General features: G+C 41.8%; 4 protein-coding genes across 11 annotated transcripts; all 4 read left to right on the top strand.

The window, feature by feature from the left end:
- The first annotated feature begins 752 nt into the window (after nt 1-752).
- mkrn4 (makorin, ring finger protein, 4) lies at nt 753-5220 on the top strand. Of its 2 annotated transcripts, none has more exons than XM_026153969.2 (8): nt 753-940; nt 1917-2045; nt 2125-2372; nt 2442-2509; nt 2598-2851; nt 2943-3050; nt 4223-4340; nt 4425-4568. In XM_026153969.2, exons 1-7 carry the CDS (start codon nt 867-869, stop codon nt 4335-4337), a joined length of 996 nt encoding a protein of 331 aa, XP_026009754.2. In that variant the 5' UTR covers nt 753-866; the 3' UTR covers nt 4338-4340; nt 4425-4568. The 2 variants fall into 2 exon arrangements, with proteins under 2 accessions (XP_026009754.2, XP_026009752.2); XM_026153967.2 differs by having other exon boundaries at nt 754-940; nt 4223-4322; nt 4425-5220.
- Nucleotides 5221-5592: 372 nt separating this feature from the next.
- Nucleotides 5593-15188, top strand: fance (FA complementation group E). Of its 4 annotated transcripts, none has more exons than XM_080294278.1 (10): nt 5593-6002; nt 6421-6982; nt 9828-9872; nt 9960-10016; nt 10493-10636; nt 10714-10837; nt 13725-13800; nt 13927-14002; nt 14093-14218; nt 14917-15188. In XM_080294278.1, exons 1-10 carry the CDS (start codon nt 5653-5655, stop codon nt 15013-15015), a joined length of 1659 nt encoding a protein of 552 aa, XP_080150404.1. In that variant the 5' UTR covers nt 5593-5652; the 3' UTR covers nt 15016-15188. The 4 variants fall into 4 exon arrangements, with proteins under 4 accessions (XP_080150404.1, XP_080150405.1, XP_026010953.2 ...); XM_080294279.1 differs by having other exon boundaries at nt 5601-6002; nt 13927-13993; XM_026155168.2 differs by lacking the exon at nt 14917-15188 and adding an exon at nt 14311-14493 and having other exon boundaries at nt 5607-6002.
- Nucleotides 15189-16471: 1283 nt separating this feature from the next.
- rpl10a (ribosomal protein L10a) lies at nt 16472-18560 on the top strand. The gene is made up of 6 exons (XM_026154870.2): nt 16472-16702; nt 17133-17204; nt 17288-17368; nt 17847-17995; nt 18083-18255; nt 18351-18560. The coding sequence occupies exons 1-6, from the start codon at nt 16698-16700 to the stop codon at nt 18519-18521; spliced, it is 651 nt and encodes a 216-aa protein (XP_026010655.1). The 5' UTR covers nt 16472-16697; the 3' UTR covers nt 18522-18560.
- A 2430-nt stretch (nt 18561-20990) lies between these two features.
- LOC113013546 (uncharacterized) lies at nt 20991-23810 on the top strand. Of its 4 annotated transcripts, none has more exons than XM_026154546.2 (13): nt 20991-21188; nt 21275-21338; nt 21411-21483; nt 21576-21603; nt 21862-22002; nt 22090-22221; nt 22321-22504; nt 22579-22619; nt 22720-22770; nt 22857-22990; nt 23069-23182; nt 23411-23521; nt 23609-23810. In XM_026154546.2, the coding sequence occupies exons 1-13, from the start codon at nt 21177-21179 to the stop codon at nt 23712-23714; spliced, it is 1191 nt and encodes a 396-aa protein (XP_026010331.2). In that variant the 5' UTR covers nt 20991-21176; the 3' UTR covers nt 23715-23810. The 4 variants fall into 4 exon arrangements, with proteins under 4 accessions (XP_026010331.2, XP_026010332.2, XP_026010334.2 ...); XM_026154547.2 differs by having other exon boundaries at nt 21024-21188; nt 22723-22770; XM_026154549.2 differs by having other exon boundaries at nt 21041-21188; nt 22321-22489; nt 22723-22770.
- The last annotated feature ends 241 nt before the right edge of the window (nt 23811-24051 follow it).

Below are 24051 nucleotides of genomic sequence, written 5' to 3'. Positions count from 1 at the left end.
GTGCAGGAATTACCTTAAGCCAGCATTTTTAACCATGTCATTATTACTGGGATACTTGATGAAAATTGAACATCTTCCAATATCGTAGGGTGCTTTTGTATTGGAGATAGACACGGTCCTAGATTAATGCTCTTTTTATGTACAGGCTGATGTGTCTTGAAAGGTGAGGCATAGAGTGTAAAAGCCTTGCGATACAGTAGCCAGGATCCAGACGTTTCTAATCATTTCTTCCCCTTTTCTGTTGTTACTGTCCCTGCTGGTGTGAGCACAGGTCTCCTCTTTTGCTCTTATTCTGTCTTGATCCCTATCTACCTCTAATGTATGATCTGTGACATTATTCCGCTGTCTCATCTAATCCTTGACATATATTATTTTTGCCTTAAATTCCTGCTACACATTGAAATCCTGATGTTACTGGCTGGTGTGCAGTGTGCCAAGTTGGCAAAGGAGCAATTACACCAAAAACAGAAAGGAAAAAAAAAGAAGTTGATGTAAGCTACCTCTATGCCTGTGTAAGTGATGGACTGACATATTTGTTCAAAACTTGAAATGATTTCTTCTTAATGGTCACATGTAACCTATCTGCACGTTTAGTTTAGTGATTTCTCACTTATAAACTTGATTAGAAGCGGCAACGGTGATTTTCTCGGTTTATTTTTATTTTATTTTTTATTTTGTTGGAATTTTTTTTTATCATGAGGTGGATCATACAACTCTTTCAAGTTGCTCCCTGCTGTGATTGGCGTCCTTCAATAAACTCTCTGAATGGAGTGCGTAACGTGCTGACGTCAGCGTCACGTTTCTATTGGTTCGTTGCCAGGTTAATTGGTACGAGGAACCAGCTGTCAACTATTTAGATAACGTGGATGGTGAAGGCTTGGCGGCGGCTCGTTCAAAACACACGGAGGATGGACTCGGCTCGTAGTAGAAACATTTGTCGGTAAGCAGCCCCTCACAGTCCCACAGAGTGGGTTAGAAATGAGGAAAGTGTGGACCAAGCACCGAGAAATAGCTTGTCAGAGTTTAATGCCTTCGTGTGGCGTTCTAATATACACGTTAAAGTGAAATAGTGACTTTTGATTACATCAACTTAGGAAGAAAGTGTGGTAGACCATGTTGCTGTGTGAGTACATTCGTACAAATTTTGTGTTGCTAGGTGACTAAATATAATGTTGAAATGTTAGCCAAAACTTGAGCTAACTGAGTTAGTGGCTGTTGGTAAGTGGGATTTACGACCGCACTTCTGTGTCGGATTTGGCCCTTCTCCGTCAGTTAATCCAGAAACGCGTCAGTACACGATGATTATTATTGACAAATACGGTTTTTGAAGCTGTTTAATGATGTGCATATACAGTACCGATGTTGTTTCAACGTATAAAATTTTCGCTCTTTACTTTGTAATGTGTTCTGCAGTTGAGGCTCAAGTCAGATTATTAATTTTACTACGTCAAAAAAATTAAAAAAAAAAAAAATTGGTTAATGTCAGGCAGGGCTTTCAGTCTCTCTCCCACCTGTAAGAATTTACTAAACTATAAAAACGGCTCGACTACTCTTTTCAGCTTCTTCCTTTAGGCTTGGCCAGAGCAGCTCACTCACATGTCCAAACATCTCATCCTTGCTTCTCAAACTTTGTCTCCAAACACCTCAGCCTGAGCTGTCTGATCCACTCCTAATCCTATACTTTCTGGTTACACTCAATAAAAATCTGAGCATCTTCACTTATAAAGAATAAAATACCAGCGGCTCATCGTTATGAACTTGCATTCTAAATAACCCTATAAACACTAGCAGTCATCACAGTTCAAATCACTGGAGCGGCATGTAAAACCAATCTTGCTACTTAAAAAAAAAAAAAAAAAAAAAAAGGTTTGTGGCAGAAATTTACTTTGCGATTTGTGGTTTTCACCTCATTGCAGGCGTTTCATAAATGGCTCTTGCAGATTTGGTTCAAGATGCAATTATCGTCATGAATGGCCAACCATACACTCATCCCAAATATGTCGGTATTATCAGAAAGGTGGATGCTGGTATGGTGAGCGCTGCAGGTAAGCTGCCCCCCCCTCCCCCCATGTTTATTATTTAAGAAAATCCATCATTTAATCCCTTATATTTTTTCTCTGCTAGGTTTTTCCATGTTCTTCAGTCTGAAGCTGGCACAACTGTTGTAGGAAGAAGGGCTTCAGTACCTACGGTCTCCTCCTCCAGTGTGGCTCACGCGTCACCTGATAGGCGAGGGTCAGAACCTGCAGTTCTGCAAGCTGAGGTGACATCTGAACAAGAGTGCAGCAGATCAGAGTTGGCAGCTGATACCTCAAACCCTCAATGCGACACTGGGCACCTGCCAGCGAATATCGCTGAGGAGCAGTCAGAAGGTATTGCATGAGTTTGTAGATGGACCTGAACGTAGAAGTTGATCTAATTAATTTGCTTTTCCTCTACAGAATCTGGTCTGGGATCGTCTCAAAGCTCAGAAGCTGCTGAAGCAGGTGCCTGCGATGGAAGAAATGAGGTTTGCATTTAATTTGACTGCGTTATCTTAAGCATGCTCATTCAGCAGGAGAACTTGGCTGAACCCAAAGCCTTCTATTAATGTTCAGGAGATCTCCCCATCTGAAACCCCAGAGAATGGGGCTGCCGCTGCAGCTTCTGGTTCTCAGGGAAGGGAGGAGGAAACTGAGGCCTTCCTCAGGAGCAAAGACGTGACCTGTGGGATCTGCATGGACAAAGTGTATGAAAAGACTGATCTGAAAAGCGGTGTCTTTGGCATCTTGCCCAACTGCAATCACTCCTTCTGTTTACAATGCATAATGACCTGGAGGAAGACCAAAGACCTCGGCCTGGATGTGATAAAGTAGGTTTCTGTAATATTTAGGAGGCAGCAGGATCTGACAAAACCAGAGAGGGCTCGAAGTGATTCTGATTGACTTTTTCCCTCTTCTCAGACGCTGCCCACAGTGCCGCGTGAGGTCTGCCTTTTATGTGCCGCACAAATACTGGGTTGAAGGACAAGAAAAGGAAGATCTAATTACTGAGTTCAAGCAAAAATTCAGGTGAGGAATAGATCTCATGTCCGCAGAGTTTAGAAAATCCTTTGAGTCTGTCTTCCTGGGTATGTTGTGTGGATGTTAGTGTCAATAGTCCAGCCTTTTCTTCAGATTTCTTACTATAGATAGATTTTTAAAAAAAAAAATAATTATATAGTGAGTCTTGCTGTAGATTAAGGTTCCTGAATTAAACTACTCATCTAAATCCTTTGGTTAGGCCAGGGGTGTCAAACTCAAATACACAGTGGGCCAAAATTCAAAACTGGAACAAAGTCGCGGGCTAATGTTAATATTTATTGAAAAAAAAAATCTTCCTCCAGATATAAGAATGAATCTCTTCTTATGGACTCAAATAAGTTTTGCTGGAAAACTGAATATGGAACAAGCAAAGCTTAATACTAAACAATATATATATATTAGCTGTATAATACCAGTAGGCCAGCTCTAACAGTAATTTGGTATGGCTTCACGGGCCAAATGTAATTAGGCTGTGGGCCAAATTTGGCCCGCGGGCCAGAGTTTGACACCTATGGGTTAGGCCATGGTAACTTGGTCCAAAGTTGCTTTCTAAAGGTTTGTTTTGTTTTTTAAATAAATATACTCCTCCCAATAAATTGAATCTCTTGAGCTGCTACAGATCTCCCATTCAGCAAAAACTTGCTTTTGTTTTTGCTTATTGCGCCTTTAAGTCCCTTTACCATTAGTACGTACTCGACTCAGCACAGTTCACCAGTTTTCAAGATTTTCATTAGGTCATAGGTCATTCTGATATTAACAGTATGGAGTGTGCAGCAGATGTCATATCTAAGGAAGAGTACTGAAACACAGGTGTGTAGCATTGCTAACTAATTAACAATGGGAGCTACAGAGTGAATGATTCAGCACAGATTTTTACAACATGATAATTAGAATCAAATTTATGCAAAAGGAACAGAAATCGGTGTGAAGAGAAGTAATGACGAAAAATTTAGCAAAGGAGAACTCTAGGTATTAATTGAAAGGAGATCTATAATGCTGATGCACAACAAATTAAATATGCATATACTGCTCAAAGCCCTGTGCATATTTCACTTAAATCACACTATTTTTTTATTTTTTAGATTTTAAAATTGCTTGTCATCTCAAGCCAGTATAAACATTTAACTGACCCCTCCCTGCTGCCTCTTGTTTGATTCCAGTAAGAAATCCTGCACCTACTATTCTCGATACCAATGCTGCCCCTTCAAAAGCGAGTGCCTTTACCGACATGACAAAAGTCGACACAGCGCGTCCTTTCTGGTAACTACATGGTGATCCGTGAGTGTTTTACGTTCTCCTCCCTCTTAGTGTGTCTAAGATAAGGGTGTATTTACTCTCCCCTCACTCTCTTTGTCCTTGCAGCATTTTGGAGAAGATGACTTTGAGGATGAAGATGATGGAGTGGATCTAATTAGTTTCTTCATAGCCATGACCCTTCTTGGTGATGATGATGATGACGACCTTGAATTTACTTTTTTACCTTACTAAAACAGTGTAGTTTGAGTGCTCATCTCCCTCCCCCTTTTATTTTTTTTTCCTTTTTTGGTCAGTGTTTGAAACCACTGAATGGGGTCTATAACCATCATTGGTCCCTGGAAAATGCATGGCTGCTGCCTTTTTTTTTTTCCTTCTTCTTCTTTCCTTTTTAAAAACCACCTGTGTCTTCATGAAATTATTACTGAAACAGCCTACGAGTAGCTTTGACTCAGGATCATCGAGTGGAAAGTACATCTCACTTAAAGGACTCCTAAATTCAGACAGGAACCTGTCTCCAAGTCTGTGCACACTTGGACACTCCAGAACTCATGGCTAGTGGTCTCAGCGTAAGACACCTTTGTTTCTAGTTGGGGTTTATAATTTTTTTTTTTTTTTTTTTTTTAAATACTACAGCTGTTATGTGTTAAGTGTTTAGCAAACTGTCAGCTTCTCTTCCAACTTCTGAGCGTGCCAATGTAGACATTTCCCTAGTAGCTTGGGCCATTTAGATATTTTTAAAGTGTTATGTCGATGGTAGTTTTAATTGCCCAAGGGTTAAAAAAAAAAAAAAGTGTACTGTCCTAATGTCTGATATCTGTATAAAAATGATTAGTTGTCACACACTTCCCAGTTTTGGCAAGAACAAATGATTTTATGTCTTTTTTTTTTTTTTTTTTTTTTTTTTAAACCAAATTGTACCTGTACACAAAAAATAAAACATTGATTCACTTTGTCTCACTAAAGTGTTGTTTTCTTCATTGGTGCTGTGCTATTCGGGGCATTTCCCTGAATGGTATGCCCACATGGCCTGGGGGTCAGGATGTGCCTAAATCACACCATACAATGAATTCACGTAATGGATTTTCATTTAAAAAAAAAAAAAGGCAAGTATGGGCTAGTTGGACGAGTCTAACCTTTAAGCAAACAAAAATACATTTATCTATGCTGTTGAGTAGCTCCACTGTGGTCTCCAAATAAAGACTTAAAGTGGAAACGACTGAGAGATGATGGCAATCTCGTTCTATTCAGGAATTTCTGGCTTTTGTTTAACTAGTATACGCCGCAGGATAAATCGTGCTGTGTCGCCAGTGGCACATCTGACCACTAGGTGGCGATGTTGAACTCATCTAGCCCTTTACCGGTGTCGAAGAAGAAATGTAAACAGCAGTGGCGGTATAGTGAGGTTGGGATGAAGCCACAGGTGTCTGGGCGAGACGGCAAGGACAAACCCGGAGATGGGGCACACAGCTGTCTGAACTCCGGCATGTTTCTTAGCGGATTTGACGGGCAGTCGAGGCTGCTGCTTCGGTCACTGATGTCCGGAACCTCCGGGGCCTCGAGAGCGCTGGGCGTCTTCCACAGGCAGCAACGGGCTAACCCCGAGAGCTCACTGTGTGGCTTCATAGAAACACTGTGCAGAGACGAAATAACCCACACCGAGGCTGACACTGAGTTTCTAACCGTGTGAGTAAAGTACACAGAAAAAAACAGTGTAGAGTTAGTTTAGTATTCACATAGATATTCTAGGGTAAACACACACACGTGTGAAAAGTAGGGTGAAGATCAAATCAGTGTTTCCTAACCTCTTTTGTTTTAGATCTGGGGTCCTTTGCCACATTTCCTTGCTTTTATTGCAGTCTGATTAAGAAAAATTCACAAAATTCCTTTCTAAGAAGTCCCTTTAATCAGTATTTAGCAAGCACAAATCTCCCCCAAAATGATTTACATTTGTGAAAAAAAGTGTCATAAATACTGATAGTCACAAATCAGTTTTATGTTTTTTTCTAACTCCTGCTTTTTTCTTAAACATGAACTTTTTCTTTGTCTACACAACTTCAGAGACCAGCTGACGGTTTCTTTGGTTTTTCCTTACCTCTTCTAGTAAACCACTAGTCTGCCTGTTTCCACCTTTATTTAAACAAAACCTGCTGTCATTCATCCACCTGGTGCATTCTGTTCTTCCTCGGACCGCTGTACTCCATCTGATCAAATGTCTCAGCCAGGACTCTCGTCCAAACCCGTGGGTGACTGCTCTGTGCAGACAACTCGAAAGAGACCTGGAAACCCACCGTGAGGTGCCTCTGTACACCACACCGTGCAGCCAAAGACTAAAGGAGCTCTCCCAGGGTTTGATCGGATCTGCTGAAACTGGAGGATGGACCAAGTGCTTCAGTGGTCAAACGGCAGAATTTGAATCCCAGAGTACATCTGATTTATCTGAGCTGGGGACACAGAGGAAGAGAAAGGGCAGTTTTGTCAGCGTGGGGTCTGATGGTGAAGAAACAGGATCACAGAGTAAACGGATAAAGATGGATGATAATGAGTGTGTCACAGCTGAAGAACTGAGAGTTCCCAAGGAAATGTCGGGAGCGCCAGAAAGTGATGTTGCAGCAGAAACTCCAGCCTCAGACAGTTCGTGTGGTGGCCTGCCTGAACAGATAAAGGTAAAAACCACTATGAACCAACACAGATAAAAAACACCTTTCAAGAATATTATAAAACATTGTATAGTCAACCGGATCAGAAAAATGGACCAGAAATTGTAGAGTTTTTGGATCAGTTAGACCTCCCTTCAATAGGGACAACTCAAAATGAACTATTAACCAAACCAATTACAAAGGAAGAACTGGATAAGGCAATAAGGAGATTGAAGACGAATAAAAGTCCAGGGAGTGATGGGTACCCCAATGAGTGGTATAAGACTTTCAAAGAGGTTTTGGCCCCTATTTTGATAGATTCTTTTAATTGGACAATAAAACACGCTAAAATTCCACCTTCCTGGAAAGAGGCCATCATCTCAGTCTTACCGAAAGAAGGTAAAAACAAGGAAAACTGTGATTCTTATCGCCCAATCTCCATCTTAAATGTTGATTATAAACTATTTACATCTATAATCACAAGACGCCTAGAGCTGTTCCTTCCTGACCTGGTGGATGAAGACCAGACAGGGTTCATTAAGGGGCGACAGACACAAGACAATATACGACGCACATTGCATATAATTAATGAAGTTAATAGAGAAAAAATCCCAACAGCCTTAGTGAGTTTAGATGCTGAAAAGGCTTTTGACAGAGTCTCTTGGATATTTCTTTTTGCTGTTTTGAAGAGAATGGGCTTTGACAGTATCTTCATCAAGTGTATACAATCCCTGTATCATAGGCCAATGGCTAGAGTTAAAATAAATGGGGACTTGACAGACAGCTTTGAGCTCTTTAGAGGAACTAGGCAAGGTTGCTGCTTGAGTCCAGCTCTTTTTGCTTTGTATATTGAGCCTTTGGCTCAGTATATACGGCAAAGTACAGACTTAAAAGGGGTTTTTGTTTCCAAACTTGAACAACGAATAGGTCTTTTTGCAGATGATATAATTATATATCTACAGGATCCTGATACGACCTTTCCTTGGCTGTTTAAAGCATTAAAATATTTTGGTAAAAACGCAGGATATAAACTAAACATTGTAAAGACTCAAGTACTCTGTCTGAATTATTTCCCCAAAGAATTATTACAAAATGAACTTAAACTAAAATGGGATTCAAATAAGATCAAATACTTAGGTGTCTATTTAACTAGTGATACAAGTACTTTATACGAGGCAAACTATGTGAAGTTTAGTAACACAATCCAAAAAGATCTGATTAAATGGGCTCCGCTTGTCAAGGACCTTAGCTCAAGAATAGAGGTAATAAAAATGAATGTGCTTCCCCGGTTATTGTACCTATTCACCTCATTACCAGTCCAAATAACAGATGCACAGTTTGGTAAATGGGATAAATTAGTTAGTAGATTTATTTGGAAAGGGACAAAGCCAAGAATAAGATTTAAAATACTCCAATCAGGAAAAGAAAAAGGAGGACTTGCCCTCCCGAATTTCAAGGAATATTTCTATGCAGCCCAGCTGAGATATACTGTTTACTGGTGTTCATCAGAATATACTTCAAAATGGAAGCATATAGAGTTAAATTATTGCCTATCATGTCATCCACAAGCAAGATTGGGAGAAGAAACTACCCAGCCCACGAACAAAAATCTCATCACTGAATTTACTATTAAACTCTGGTGGACAATAATGAAGAAATATAGAATTACAGAAGATTGTAAATTGCTGATTTGGCCTGCATACTCTCGAAAATTCCAAAGTGGACAATGGGATAGCACATTTTTAAGATGGGTCAATAAAGGAATTACAGCAATGTGTACATTAATAGATGGGACAACATTTAAATCTTTTGAGAATCTACAGAAACAATTCGGATTGGATAAATCAGATTTATTTAGGTACTTTCAATTAAGACACTTTTACAATACAGAAATTAGAAAGAAGCTCTCGAGAGAAAGAAATCGTATAATAGGAACAATAACAGGTGCATATAAAAATCTTCCATCAGGAATTCTGTCGAAATTATATGATGGCCTACAAAATTCGAATAGGAATGAAACATTATATATTAAACAAAAGTGGGAATCGGAACTACAAATTGAGTTGTCAGAGGATGATTGGCGATCCTTATGTCTCACACAGCATAACTCCACTAGCTCTAGACGATGGAGAGAATATGGCTGGAAAAATGTGATTAGGTTTTTTATTACTCCGTATATCAAAAGCAAGCAGTTGAAAACACCCCAACAATGCTGGAGATTATGTGGAGACTGGAACGCCAATCACTCACATGTGTTTTGGAAGTGTAAATATATTAAATCATATTGGGAAAGAATCGCGGCAACAATGACGAAGGTGCTGGGGTATGAAGTACTGTGTGAGGCACGAGTAATGTATTTTGGAATATGGGAAAATGTAAAAAAGGAGGACTGGTATTTGTTTAAGATTATGTTGTTGTCAAGCAAAAAGGTGATAACAAAGAATTGGCTGAAAAGCGATCCTTTAAAACTGGAAGACTGGATGGACGTAATCGAGGACATATATACAATGGAAAAAATGACTTACACTCTGAGACTGAAATCTGACAAACACCGAAAACAGTGGACAAAATGGATAATTTATAAGTCTCAGTCAGCCTTATAGGGCGGGACCTCTCGTTTTTTTTTTTTTTTGTTTTGTTTTTTTTTGTGTGTTTGTTGTTGTGTTATTATTATTATTGTCTTGTCCGTATGTAATACAAAGGAAAAAGTACAAAATAAAGAGTTAAAAAAAAAAAAAGGTAAAAACCACTATACAAAGAAGGGTACCCTCTCCACACTGAAATTTTTCTGCAAATTCCAATGTTTGTTTTGTCCTTAGAGAAGCAGAAGTTGTAAAACGATGAGCTGATTTACTGTTTTTGTGTTTATTAGGTCTGTATTCCTCAGATAAAAGAGTTGTTGGAGAGTCAGACGGAGGTAAGAAGATTTTATTTTCTTCTAGCTCATTCAGTGCAGACAGTAAGTGACATTTAGTCTCACTGTCATTCTTTTTGTGTGTTTCAGTGGGACCAGAGCTCCACAGATGTGTTCAAAGTGCTGAACAACTGTGACTCAAACCAAGTATGTCCTCAATAATTTAACCTGCGCTTTTACTTCGAAAACGGGTGGATTTGACTTAAATTACAAAATAAAACTATTCAACAAGATAGAAACTGTCGATTAAAGTGCAAAAGAGCTGTTTTCACACATTTCCATGAAACCAGAGTTGCTTTTTGCAACCCGAAGAGTCGCCCCCTGCTGTTCATTAAAAAGAATGAAGGTGCAGGGCAATCTTTTAAATCTGTTATACTATTTAAAATCCTTAGGGCTGAGCTGAGGGTGTATCTTAAGCACACACTCCTATAAACAAGATCATATTTATAGGAGGAATAAAAGATATTTAATATAGGACTGACACCAGTGGTTGGGACCATTAAGTGAGTATCAGAGGCATTTTCTTATTGGTCTCTGTTGGGTTCCAGAGAATATATCAATATTTTATGTATAATCTGCAGTTGTGATTGGACTGAACCCAGGTCCTTACCTGCCCTGTTTAGGTGGAGGTGTTATGCAGCATGCTGAATTTGCCGGGCTTACCTGACCAGGCGCTGCCTAAACTGTGCAGCAGTGTTTTGGCCCTCTCTCCTGACCTCAGCTACAGCACTGCTGCAACGCTCATCAAGAGCCTTCTGCTGGAGAAGGTATAACACCGAATATGAAAAATAAGCAACATGTGTTGCTGTGTTTCATCTTGACAGAATATTGTTTCACCTTACAGGTGCTGTCCCTGTCAGAGCCGGCCTCCAGGTGTCTGGTTACCGCAGTGACATCACTGTGTAGCCGCTATCCCAGACCAGTGTGCCAGGCTCTAATCGGACCAGTACTAGAGAAAGAGAACATAGGTGAGATGAAAGGAAAACGTTTCACTGAAAGTGACTACAGAAATGACTTAATGATGTCCTTCATTCGGGTTTGTGATCTTGGTCAGATGCTAAGATGGTATGTGATTTAATAAGGTCTGGTGTTTACAAGTAGTGATGGGATTTCCGGCTCTTTTTAGAGAGCCGGCTCTTTCGGCTCGGCTCACTAAAAAGAGCCGGCTCTTTCGGCTCCGAACCGGCTCTTCAGGTTGTTTTGTTGCTTTAATTAATTTATTATTCACAATAATATAAAATTATGCACAAAAGGAATTACTAACGTAAAAAAGTGGTTTTATTTATATATGTTTATATATAAATATATGCGGTGGCCCCTAGAGACAAAATCCTCTATGCTGTTGCATGCTGGGGGAGCAGGCTGAGGGTCGCAGATGCCAACAGACTTAATAAACTAATCCGTAAGGCCAGCAATGTTGTGGGGATGGAGCTGGACACCCTCAAGGTGGTGTCGGAGAGGCGGATGCTGTCCAAGATAAAGACAATGTTGGATAACACCTCCCACCCTCTCCATGACATGCTGGTCAGTCACAGGAGCACGTTCAGTGAGAGACTGAGATTACCGAAAAGCACCACTGAACGACACAGGAAATCATTCCTGCCTGTGGCCATCTCCCTGTACAACGCATCCACTTAACACACTGTTTGCTGCTACAACTACACATGTTTCTTTTCCGACTATTTATTTATGAGTGACTTATGTATGTATGTATATATATGTATATATTGTACTATTCTTAGTGTATTGTCTGTCTTGTCTTAATGTTGGTTTAAAATGGAGCACTGTAACAAAAAATAATTTCCCCCAGGGATCAATAAAGTATTCTGATTCTGATTGATTCTGAAAACACGTACAAACTCCAAAACACATTTCTAGCATGAACTGAACTTCCAAAGCAGAGCTACTAGATCACTTAAATTACACAATTGAAAGCATGTGTGTATTGTTTGTGTATTTATACACAGGCACTCAAATATATTCAAATAATTTAAAAAAAAGTTCATCTACCTGTTACTATCACACACCAAATCCGGTCGTTGGGTACTTGCTGGATTGTGTAGCCACAAGATAACAAAAGCTAAACACTGCGCCCAGCATCCTGGAGCACTTCTGTTGTCTTTTGTAAGTGTTTTGAGTTTTTACGTGCTTCGGAGTTTGTACGTGTTTTTACGTGTTTTGGAGTTTTTACGTGTTTTGGAGTTTGTACATGCTTCAGAGTTCGTACGTGATTTGAAGTTTGTATGTGCTTTGTCTCTAGGGACCACTGTAAATATACTTTTATTTATTCACGCCACATAAAATGTAATAAATAAATCATATAATACAAAAATCAACTATTCACATTTCAACTTTTAACTATTTAAATTTTCAGCTGTTTCCTTTTACAAATTTAAAGTGAAAACAACACAAAACACTGCAAACCACAATTAAATATAAATTATAATATGAAAACAAAAAGAACATGCACATTCTGTCATATGGGCCCGCATGAATCCGCACTTTCTGAATCCTTTATCATCTGCAACCGAAAATAGTTGTGGATGATTACTATACCTTTCTAATGTTGTTGTCCCTGCCTCTCTTTCTCTCTCTCTGGCTCTGTTCCTGTGCTACTGAGTGTAACTACCGCCCCTCCCCCCTCTGCCCAGCGTAAAGCACAAGGCTCGCGTGCAGAGTGAAGCGGAAAAAAGTGCGAGACAGAGGCTGAGAGAAAAAAAAAAAAAACCACGAGCCGTCACGGCTCGCGATAAGGAGCCGGCTCTCGTCGTTCACGTCAAAGAGCCGGCTCTAAGAGCCATTTCGTTCGCGAACGACCCATCACTATTTACAAGCACTCAGTTAAAACAGTGTGACATGTGCAAAAGTGATAAATATGTCCTGCACTTTTCTTAATACTGTGATGCAACATGTCAATCAGTTTTTCTGCAAAGTGCATCACTTCACCATCTCCACCAGCCTGACCAGTTGATACGAGACAGGATGGATCCGTGTTTTCATGTTGTTTACACCAAATTCTCCCCCTACCATCTGAATGTTGCAGCAGAAATCGAGACTCATCAGACCAGGCAACATTTTTCCCAATCTCCTATTGTCCAGTGTTGCTGAGCCCATTTCCTGTTATTACTGACAGCAAATGTACTGTTTATAAGATTTGGGGAAACCTGCAGTCAGCTGAGACTGAAGAAGTCACTTGGATGAGTGACGAAACGTTTCTCCCACAAAACGCTACGTCCAGATGAACAGAATCAACTTTTGGAGATTACTGACAGGAGTGACACCCAGTGTGGTCTTCTGCTGCTGTAGCCCATCTGCTTCAAAGTTCATCGTGGTGTGCATTCAGAGATGCTCTTCTGCATACCTTGGTTGCAATTAGTGGTTATTTACATTACTGTTGCCGTGCCCAGCTTGAAGCAGTCTGTCCATTCTCCTCTGATTCCAGCTGTTTCAGTGGATCAACAGATTCTGAAATACTCAGACAAGACCAGCTTGCACCTACTACCATGTCACGTTCAAAGTCACTAAAATAACCTTTCTTCTTCACTCCGATGCTCAGTTATAACTTCAGCGGGTCATGTGTTCATCTCTCTACGGATACAATTGCTCATACTGATTGATAATGTATGCTAACAAGCAGTTGAAAAGATGTACCTCATGACCCAGCTGGTGAGCGTGTATGTGCACTGATTGCTTCAGGGAAATCGGAGAGTTGCAGAGCAGCAGAGCAGGCACGGATTCAGAGCTCTGGTTTAAGTACACATTAACAGGACAGATGCTTTGATGTGATAGAGCTCCTTTTACTCAGGCTTTGCTCCCAGCATGAATTAATCCTTTTGAACATTGTTTTGTTTTCAGGGCCTCCACAGGCTGAGCTGCTAAGCAGACTGATAGAAAGCTGCCTGGATTCTCACTACAGACTGCTGGTGGTTCAGTAAGTATAAAGTTACGTTCTGTTTTCACTTGTAACTGCTGCGACAAAGAAGCTTCGCATAATAACGGACACATGGTTAGTAGTAAATGACTAACACTCCTGCTTTTTTATGTTTTGTTTTTAAAGAATGACATTGAAGATTGCATGGAGTGAGGCAGTGCTGTCTATTATCCACAGCTTGCTAGACTCAAAGGTAATCCAGGTGATTATTCATGGGAAAGAGCTGCAAGAGCTGTTAGTCATAATACTCACTGCCACTGAGCCACCTGTTTTGCCTGTTTCCCCCCAACAGCCTGTCTTGAATGAAGAACTTTTCACACAGTTCACAGAACAGCTCGTCAGTCAGGCTCCTCGTTTCACAAAGTCTGTGAAGTTTGCAAAAATGATGCTCACAGTACTCACCAAATACAGCACTGATGTAAGTATGCAGATTGGGATCACAGATAACGTCTGTACAGTGGATGAAATGGTGTGTGATAACCTTCTGTGTATAAATGATTGCATTTCCAGGTGACTGCTGCACACAAACACTCCTTGTCCAGCTGCCTGATGTTAAATGAGACCTTCCTGAAGAAGTCTCTACAAGCTGCTTTAAAACGAATCGCAGACACATGACCTCACCACCTTTTCAACTAATTTACATTAAAAAAAAAACCTGTATAAATAAATTAAACTGACAATGAAGAATCTTAATTCACCAGTCTGACAGGGCTGATATTATTTTTTATTACTCTGACTGTTCACAGGTCCTACAATAACGATTCCTAAATGCTAATCCTTGCACTCCTGAATACAACACACCCATGTATCTAACTCAATCTAGTATTAGGACAAAGTTGATACTGAATTACTGTAACCTGCAGACTTTTATTGGTCAGTCTTTACAAATATTTGCAATTTTTTTTTGCAATATCTCATTTAGCAAACATTATTATTACTTATATGGTATTTATTTTTATAATTATTATAAATTATAACTGGCTCCATTGAGTTGGCTTATACATCTGGTGAGGATGCCTCATGGGGGCTTCCAATTGGATGGTTTCCAGGCATACTCAACTAGAAGGAGACCCTGGGGTAGACCTCAAATTTGTTGCATGTATTTCTTGTCTTCAGACCTGGGGATGCCTCAGAATCCCCGTGTGGAAGTGGAAAGTGTTGCTGGGAAGAAGGGCCCTGCATAACCTGCTGCCACCACAGCCTGAATTTGGATAAGCAGAAGCTAGGCTGAATGGATGGGTGGATTAGATCATAATGTCAATTAATTGTATTCATTTTCAAAGCCTCAGGGGTTTTTTTGCAACTTTTTATTTTGAATTTTCATTGTGACAAGAATATAACAAAAATAAAAGGGGAACAAATTGGGGCACTGTTCCAAGCATCATGAATTAAGTGACAGAATCTTCAAGCCTGTGCTTATATTTATGCCGTTTAGTCCAAGTTGTTGAAAAAGATGACATTTAAGTCGTACAAAGAAAGTCAGTCTCTCCATCAGATGTATTTCCTCTATAATCTCTAGCACTTGCTCTACTCGGGAAGGATCCTTCTTAAGGATTTTCCTTGTTATGGCCTTTTCAAATGCGATCAACGGGATTTAAAAAATATATCTTTCCTTTTTTAGAATCAAATCACTGGGTAGCAAACCCAGTAGGAAGATCCTGAGATCCTTAGGGATGCATAGGACATGATGTCATCTGTTAACTTGGATATACTGTCCCAAAATGAGGTCAATTGTGTACACGTCCAAAAGATATGAGAGTGATTGGCATTCGGGTGACCACACTGTCTCAAAGCCTCCATTTTTTTAAAGGTTAAAAAAAGTTATTCAAATTTCGGGGTTCCCAAAAAATGTCTTACAGCGCCTCAAAATCTATTAATACACACCTCATAATTCAGTAGCTTCTAGAACCACCTGTAGCAGCAATAACTTGAAGTCTTTCTGCTTTGTTTTGCTTTATCAGAATCTCATATTGTGGAGGAATACTGACCCACTGTTTTTTTGTTTGTTTTTTTAAAGTTGCTTCACTTCATTGAGCTCTCTTAAAATCCTGCCACAGCATCTCAATCAGGTTGAAGTTTGGACTTTGACTGGGCCATTGCAACATCTTGACTCTTTTTCAGTCATTCTGTTACAGATTAGCTGATGTGTTTAGGCTCATTGTTCTGTCACATGACCCAATTTGTGACAAGCTTTAGCTGTCAGATCAATGGCCTCGCATTTAACTCTAGAATACTTTGGTATACAGAGAAGTTCATTGTCGATTCAATGACTGCAAGGTGCCCAGGCTCCTGTGGCTGCAAAACAAGCACAGATCATCACTCCACCAGTTGGTATGAGGTGTTTGTGCCGATATGTTGTTTGGTTTAACATACCTAAATGCTCCACACAAGAAAACTGATTTATAAGGGAGTTCAAGCAAATGCATCTGATTAACAGCACTTGGTTGTCATTTACACTCTTTATCCTTATAGAAATTGTCAGGGATTTTTCACAGGACTATCATTTTGGAACAAAAAAAAGTACCTGAAACAGCCAGAGCTCAACTTTTGATATTATAATTTACAACAGCATAAAAACTGTAATGACAAAGTTTGACAAAGACAGCTGAATTATGTAGCTATTATGTAACTATTTAGCTTTATAAGTAGGTAAGAATCTTTATGTAGTTTTACAGGTATTTTATTTTTATGTATATGTTTCTTCACAGGCACACATTTTTCAATTACTACTAAATAGATATTTTTATGCTTGCTGTTTTATGATATAGATTTTGTTGATTTCTATTGGGAAAAAAGCTCGCGCTTTCTGATGACGTCACGGATCGCCTTTATGTCGCGTAACGTACGACGTCACTTCCTTTTCCAGCGTAGCACGACGAGAGCGACGAGCTACCAAGATGAGGTCAGGCCGCATTTTTCCCAATAAATGATTAAAAACCTCATTTTAAACGCGCTTTTCTCTACTGTGTTATTCTTCTAGATACGTAGAGTCGTAATATTGTCCGGCTTTGTTTGTATTTCATGGTATGTTGTAGTTTATTGACGTTAAAGGTGCGGCATGGGACCGGTTCATCGCCGGTGCACCGTCAGCGCGCTAAGTTTCTCAAATGTAATCCGTCGTCATCCGCGTATTTAAAATACATTTACAGTCTTCATCTAATCTCTGCTGTTTAGTTTAATGCTCTTAAATAACCGGCACATATTTTTTTCACGACTTTTGTGGCTGCTTGGTGAATTTTTAGCGCTGTGCTTTAGCATCATTAGCCGTCTTATTTGTCTTGGTGGCATTTCTAGTGACGTTAACTTTTTTCCTGACGTTTTCTACATCACAGTAAGGTCTCCAGGGATACTTTATATGAAGCCGTGAAGGAGGTCCTGCAGGGCTCCGTGGCCAAGCCGAGGAAGTAAGCAGATCCGAACAGCTGTGATAACCAAAGTGTAATACTGAAAATACCGGACATGTGTGTAACCTGTCATCTCTTTGTAGGTTTGTGGAGTCGGTGGAGCTTCAGATCAGCCTGAAAAACTATGATCCCCAGAAGGACAAGCGTTTCTCCGGCACTGTCAGGTTCGACCTTTTACTGTCTCACCCACCCTTTTCCCTGTGCGTCTCCAGCCCTGTCTGATTATCACAGCGGCCTGTTTAACGGCCATGTAGTACATTAAAAATCAAAGTCCAGACAGGCCAGGAGCAGACATGGAGAAGTACTCTGGGTAGTCTGACTGAGCTTACTCAGCTTTCTGCTGGGGAAGGCGAAGCAGGCGGACCCCTACCCTGGGTCTTAAAACATGAGGGGAGGCTTTGAGTGGCTGAGCTGCTAAGTTCACGCCCTCATGCCGACCACTTTGCTTTGTATCACCTAAGAGGTCAGCTGGACGCCAGCCCCTGTGGTGGTATGGGTAAGACTTTTTCTACTCCACAGTAAAGTCAGGTGGTCTCATAAAGGGTCAAATTATATCATCACATGTTGAATGAGTTGATTATTTCTCAGAGGTTGAAAAGTGGTTGTGAGCACAGTCACTAAAAATGTTTTGTTGACATGCAGGCTGAAGACTCTCCCCAGGCCAAAGTTCTCCGTGTGCATCCTGGGAGACCAGCAGCACTGCGACGAGGCCAAAGCTGCCGACATGCCACACATGGACATCGAGGCTCTGAAGAAGCTCAACAAGAACAAGAAGCTGGTCAAGAAGCTCGGTACGGTGTCCACAAGATTACAAACTGCCTCATCTGTGACCAAAGTCTGTCAAGGCTTCCTAACGTGCTTGTTTCTTCCTCTTCCAGCCAAGAAGTATGATGCTTTCCTGGCCTCTGAGTCTCTGATCAAGCAGATCCCTCGTATCCTGGGTCCTGGGCTGAACAAGGCCGGCAAGTTCCCCTCACTGCTCACCCACAATGAGAACCTGAACACAAAGGTGGATGAAGTCAAGTCCACCATCAAATTCCAGATGAAGAAGGTGTGTTCTGCTGCTTCCTGGCTTTATGGTTTCATTATCTAACACTTGGTTTGAAGAAGTTGATCAGTGTGGAGTAACCTTGCTGCTCGTTGTAGGTGCTTTGTCTGGCTGTGGCCGTAGGACATGTGAAGATGACAGAAGACGAACTTGTGTACAACATCCACCTGGCTGTCAACTTCCTGGTGTCGCTGCTGAAGAAGAACTGGCAGAACGTGCGTGCCCTCTACGTCAAGAGCACCATGGGCAAACCCCAGCGCCTCTACTAAATACAGTTTTTCTATTAATAAAAGTGGAGATTCTCCAAAGTCGGCTGCTCTGAGTGATTTATTTTTTTAGATTTCATTACTGAGGTCTTGTATCACTAACTGATAATCTGAAATTCACTTGTGTGTAACGGTGTAATACATAGTTACATAACTCTGTTAACTTTAGTCTGTATAATGTAGTGAAATTCAGGTTTTGGGAGAAATTACAGGAAGGGCCTCAGGTTTTCATGCCTCATTCTACCATTAAGCTTCTTCCCTCAACATGCACCCTTCTATGAACACATCAGGGCCAACTCAGGGCTCAGCGGGAATACCAGAGTGCCCTGGGATTGAACCACCAACCCAGTCCAGTGAGCCTGGGTATTCATCCCAAATATTTGGTGCATGGCCATTAGGTGTCTCTGTTGGTCTGCTTTGGCGTGCATTAGCTGGACCTCAAGATGTTTGTCATTTCGTATGGACACAGCCTGAAATGAAACACTTTTTCTCACCAGCCTCTACAGTGCAAAAAGCTTGAACTGTCCTCCAATGGCCTTGGGTAAATAAAGGTCTAATATTCGACTGATGCAGATCACAAATGTGTATGTAGAGTGAAAAACGGGAAGCGGAGTGTTTTTTTTTTTTGTTTTTTTTTTTTTTAAATGACATCAGAAACAGCAGTATGCGACATTATGTGATGGCAGAGCTTCAGTTCATCCTTTGTCATTTTTTTTTTTTTTTTTTTAATAAATAGGACAGGGGGAATGAATGAGAGAAAGAGGGGGAGAGAAAGAAAGAAAACCAAAGGGGAGAAGAGACGGTGAGAAGGGGGGGGAAGAGAGAGAAAAAAAAAAGAACTCCTGGGTCACCTGTATGGAGAAAAAAACAAACAAACAAAAAAAAACAAACAGAGGAGACAGCAAACAACAAAGAGCAACATAATAATAGAGAAAACAAAGCACCATCACAATAAACTAGCTAGTCATAGATATCAATATTTACTAAATAATAAACGATATTGTGCAGCACGCAAGATAGACAGCGCACAGTGTGCTTTGAGGCAGCAGCCAAGAAAGCTTTAGTCCGCGTCTGTGAATACCCATGTGTGCATACCTGTGTGGATCAGCATGCTTGCATTCCAAAGGTTTCTCCATGTAATGATCTGCTAGGGAGTGTGGGGGGGCCACAGCCCCGTCCTCCAGGGTGTGAAGCGGGTATGGAGGAGATCAAAACTCCAGACATCCAGAGGCCCCCAGAACACAAGAGACCATGGAAGACCAACAGAGGGGCAGCCGCGCCACTGTTCCAGTAAGAGCTGAGGAGAGTCCCAGATGAGGGCTCGCCCAGCAGCCGCGGAGCAGAAGTCAGGGGGAGTTGCAGTGACGCGCCCGTGAGCTCCGCCGGCCCCCAGCTGTGCCTGAGTGACCGAGCCCCAGGCCGAGAGGCCGGGGGCACCCCACCTCCAAAGGGGCCCGAGCGAGCCCCAGGCCCCAGGCCCCGACAAGCGGCCGCCAAGGAGTGAGCCGGTGTGTACCCGGACGCCCACCCCCAGATACAAAGAACCACCAACACACCGACACCTGAGGGAGTCCGCCACCGGCAGGGGAAGTGGTGGTGGGTGGAGATAGGCCTCCAAACCTTGGAGGGCCTGAGGTGTCCCCAGAGAGGTGGCGTCTGATACCCAACCTGACATATAGACACAGACATACAGGCACACACAGATACAAACATCCATTCCCACCCTCATGCTCTCATATGCACTTACTCCACACTCAACCAACGTGGAGACAGACATAAAGAGACGTTGTACACACGATCACACTCCCCAAGCGTACTCTACAAACCGGGTCTAGGTACCCTTGCCCCTGGAGGGGGGAATTGCACCCAGACCCAGGTGGTGTTACCCTTTTCCCTGCGGTGGGGAGAGGCAGACCACCCCGACTCCGCAGCAGCAGGGAGGCCCCACACCCCAGACCGCAGTCGGACGGCCAACTCCTCCTACTAGCCCTCCCGCTCCAGCAGGCCGCAGAGAATGGGGGTGGGAGAAGACTCCAAACCTCCCTCCACCCGCTCATTGTAGTGTTGATGCATATGTGTTCTAAGGTGCAATTAAAACCCAGGAGGGCTTGGAGCTACCTGCCAAGGAGCAGGGAAGCGGAGTGTTAATAAGATCTACGGTTCCTGATCTATGTAATCCCCTCATGGGACCCCTGTACCCTTGTGTCCTGTCCTGCTGAAACCTTTAAAACCTAATTATTTATTCATGAGATTAAGTGAACAAGCTACTCCCTTTGCTCCTACAAGAATATAGAGTGTAGTATAACATGGTGTATTATATAGTATGGATGCAGGGTGAACTGTGGAATTGGTGCATTTGATTTATTAACTGGTACAACACTAGTTTTAATTTACCACATACAAAAACACAGCTTCCCATGAGCCTCTTGGGCCAGTCGTCCTATTCTGGTCTGATTGTGGATCTCTTAATAGGATTATCTATTCTCAGGACTGGAGAAAGGCTGAGGAGCAAATGAGCCAAACACTGACCCGTGAGAATATGTTTGTGCTTTCACAAATGATGAAGAGTCCACTGTGAACTCTGAAGTGAATCTGAATACTGTAATCAGGCTTTCTCTGACATTTGGATTAACTCTGGTGAAAGAGGCTGACGCAGTAATGAGCGCTGAGGTGAGTCTAACCAGCTGTCCTACCCGTTCCTTTAATCAGTCATTTAACACCTCGGAGGGCTGATAATGTCTTTCAAATATTTTCAGCCAGAGGCAGAGATAAGCAGCTACAACCTGCCCAACATGCCGGACAGTGACGACAGCGGAGAAGGTTAATGGCTTAGAATAATAATTTTTTTAAAAGGTCTAAAAAGTTTCTAAATCAGTTTGAACTTTTTAACAGAAACTAGCCAAGAGGAGCCGCCAATCGCAAGCTGGAGTGAGCTGCCCATCATAGAGCGCGTCGGCCTCAATAGGTGACATTCATACGTACAAATACAACCAAATGATAACCGCCAGATTTAATTAGAAGTGATATCAAACTGTCAGACTTCTTGTTTCCTAACAGTGTAGAGATGTCAGAGAAGGATTTGGAGGTAAGTAGTCTACACTTCCCCTTCATTAAATCCATTCAGTAGGTTTTAAACTTTGTTTTTTAATGTGCTGCACTTGAAAATTTACATACAGGATTATTTGATTATAAGTTCAAGATTTCTGTATTTCTGAACAGCTACGGTTTCATTAAAGTTTATTTATCCTTAAATCTCAACAGCAGGCAGAGCCACTGGTATCTGAAATGCAGGAGGACGCTGAGAACTTGAATGAAGTTGTTATATTTTTGTTTCTTCTCCTAGACAGCTTTCTCTCAGATCGCCTTGTCTCTCCGCTGTGATCAGTACACCCTGAAGCAGAGGCTGCAGGCGGAGGAGCACGCCCGTAACCTGGCTGAGGAGAACATCCAGCTAGAGCTGAGCAGAGGCAGGGAGACCCTGGAGGTACTGTACGTAGCAGGCTATTATCTGTAGTGAGTCCTTTTGGTCCCAGCAGGCTGCAAATACAAGTGTGATCCTGTGGGATTTCAGATACTGAAGAGCCTGTGTTTGGACAACAAGCGCAGCGAGATCCTGCAGAAGCTGGAGCTGTCCCTGGACATCCTCGGAGGCACCGTGGAACGGATCTCTAACACAGCAGAGGTGCTCGGTGCCGTGCATCAGGTACACTATGGGTCAGGCTCAGTTAAAAACAAGTGTCACTGCTATATTGGGACCAGCACTGGGAGTAGGAGTTTTCTATTTATTTCCTGCTTTGTTTAGGAGGCTCGAGTGAGTAGAGCAGTGGAACTCATGGTGGCTCACGTGGAGCGCCTGAGGAAGCGATATGACAGAAATCTAGCTGAGCTGGAAGAAGCCAGAAGGATGATGATGCAGCAGCAGCAGCAGCAGAGCTCCTGCAGAAACATCACAGATCCCAGAGCCTCCACAGGTTTCTGCATCAGTGGTGTGTTTCTTGTCACTTGTTTTCTTCTGCAGTTGTGTGCAAAGTTTGAGTAATTGCTGGATTTATTGTTGTAGATCAAGAGGAAAGTGACAACATAAAGAAAGATACTCAGCAGGTATGCATATTTGGATACTTGTAACGTCTAATGTAGGTTTAAGCAATCTTTTGAACTTGAATCTGCCTTTTATCTGTGTGTTTGTTTGTTTTTTAACAAGAAGCACATCCGTAGAAGGGTCTGTGTATCAGTAATTTCCAGCCAAACTCAGGTAAGGGAGGTTTCCTGAATAAACCTTCCTGCTTTTTTCTCATGTTATCAGCCATAAACCACAGGGAGGGTCTTCTTTGTCTCCAGGATAGGAAAAAGCAAGACTCCAGAAAGCGTCTCTCTTCCAGCAAGAAGGCTGTCCCTTTTTGCCCGTCTCCCATGAGCTCAGAGTCCAGCTGCTCTTTCATGAACAAGGACGACAGATACTCAGTGGAGGACAGGTGAACTAGAGCCAACAGGCATATTTTTTGGTATGCTAACTACATGGTAACATTTATCACGAACATGTCTTACTTCAGGCCGCACAATCCAGATGAAACTCCATCAGAAGCTCTTCCAGGACCCGCTCCCATCCTAACCCCAGAGAGCCCCCCATCAAAACCAGTGAACAACAGCAAGACTCTGAACAAAAAGTATGGCACTATTCAGAGGAGGTGGACTAACTGAGAGGCACAACAGCCTGCAGTATTGACCAATTTCTGAAGCGTTTCGTGTCAGTATTGGTTGCTGCTGGCCCTGGGGCCTGTGTCTAGTTTGACAAATACAGCTCTTACTAAAGTCAGCATTAGCAACTTTATCAACAAAAAAGCATCACAAGCTTCAAGAAGTTGGAACTGAGGAATGTGCTTTTATATTTACAGCTTCTCTCTGGATACTTTGCGGCACAGACACAGGGGCAAAGCAGTCTTATCCAACAAAGGAAGGGAGAAAAAGATGGCAAATATCTGCAGACGGATCTCCACAGTGGGGATGTAAGTGGACACGTCATGTTTGTTCTTTTTCAAAAGTGTATTATTTCTGATAACTTTGGATAAACACTGACCGACTGCTCTCTTCAGGTGGAGGCAACATCCTCTGACTCACTGGCTGCAGCGCTGCCGGCTGGTTCTCCTGTGCACGTTTGTGATTTTCTGTGTCGTAACACTGAGTTACTTCTTGTGGTAGTTTCATGAAACACAGTCATCAGTGCTTCACGTGAATTAGTGCGTCGACAATTGAAGGCTATTTGTAAACAAACATAAAATGGTTTTTGATGCCCTGCTTTTGGTCGTTCATTGTGTTTGTCACAGGGAATCATACATTTTGGTAACATCCATCCATTTTCTGCTGCTCATCCAGTTCAGCTGTCATAAATATGGGCTCAAATTGTGGTCATAAATCTTGTACTTGTAAATCATGATTTGTGTGTGTAAAAAGAATTTGTGTGTCCGTAAAAAAGATTTGTGTGTGGACTTAGCCAAAAAGTACGTATGAAACTCTGCACTCAAGTTTCAAGTTACAA

This window comes from Astatotilapia calliptera, chromosome 20, assembly GCF_964374335.1.
Source record: "Astatotilapia calliptera chromosome 20, fAstCal68.1, whole genome shotgun sequence".
Taxonomy (NCBI): Eukaryota; Metazoa; Chordata; class Actinopteri; order Cichliformes; family Cichlidae; genus Astatotilapia; species Astatotilapia calliptera.
This window is presented reverse-complemented; position numbering and strand designations above follow the sequence as displayed.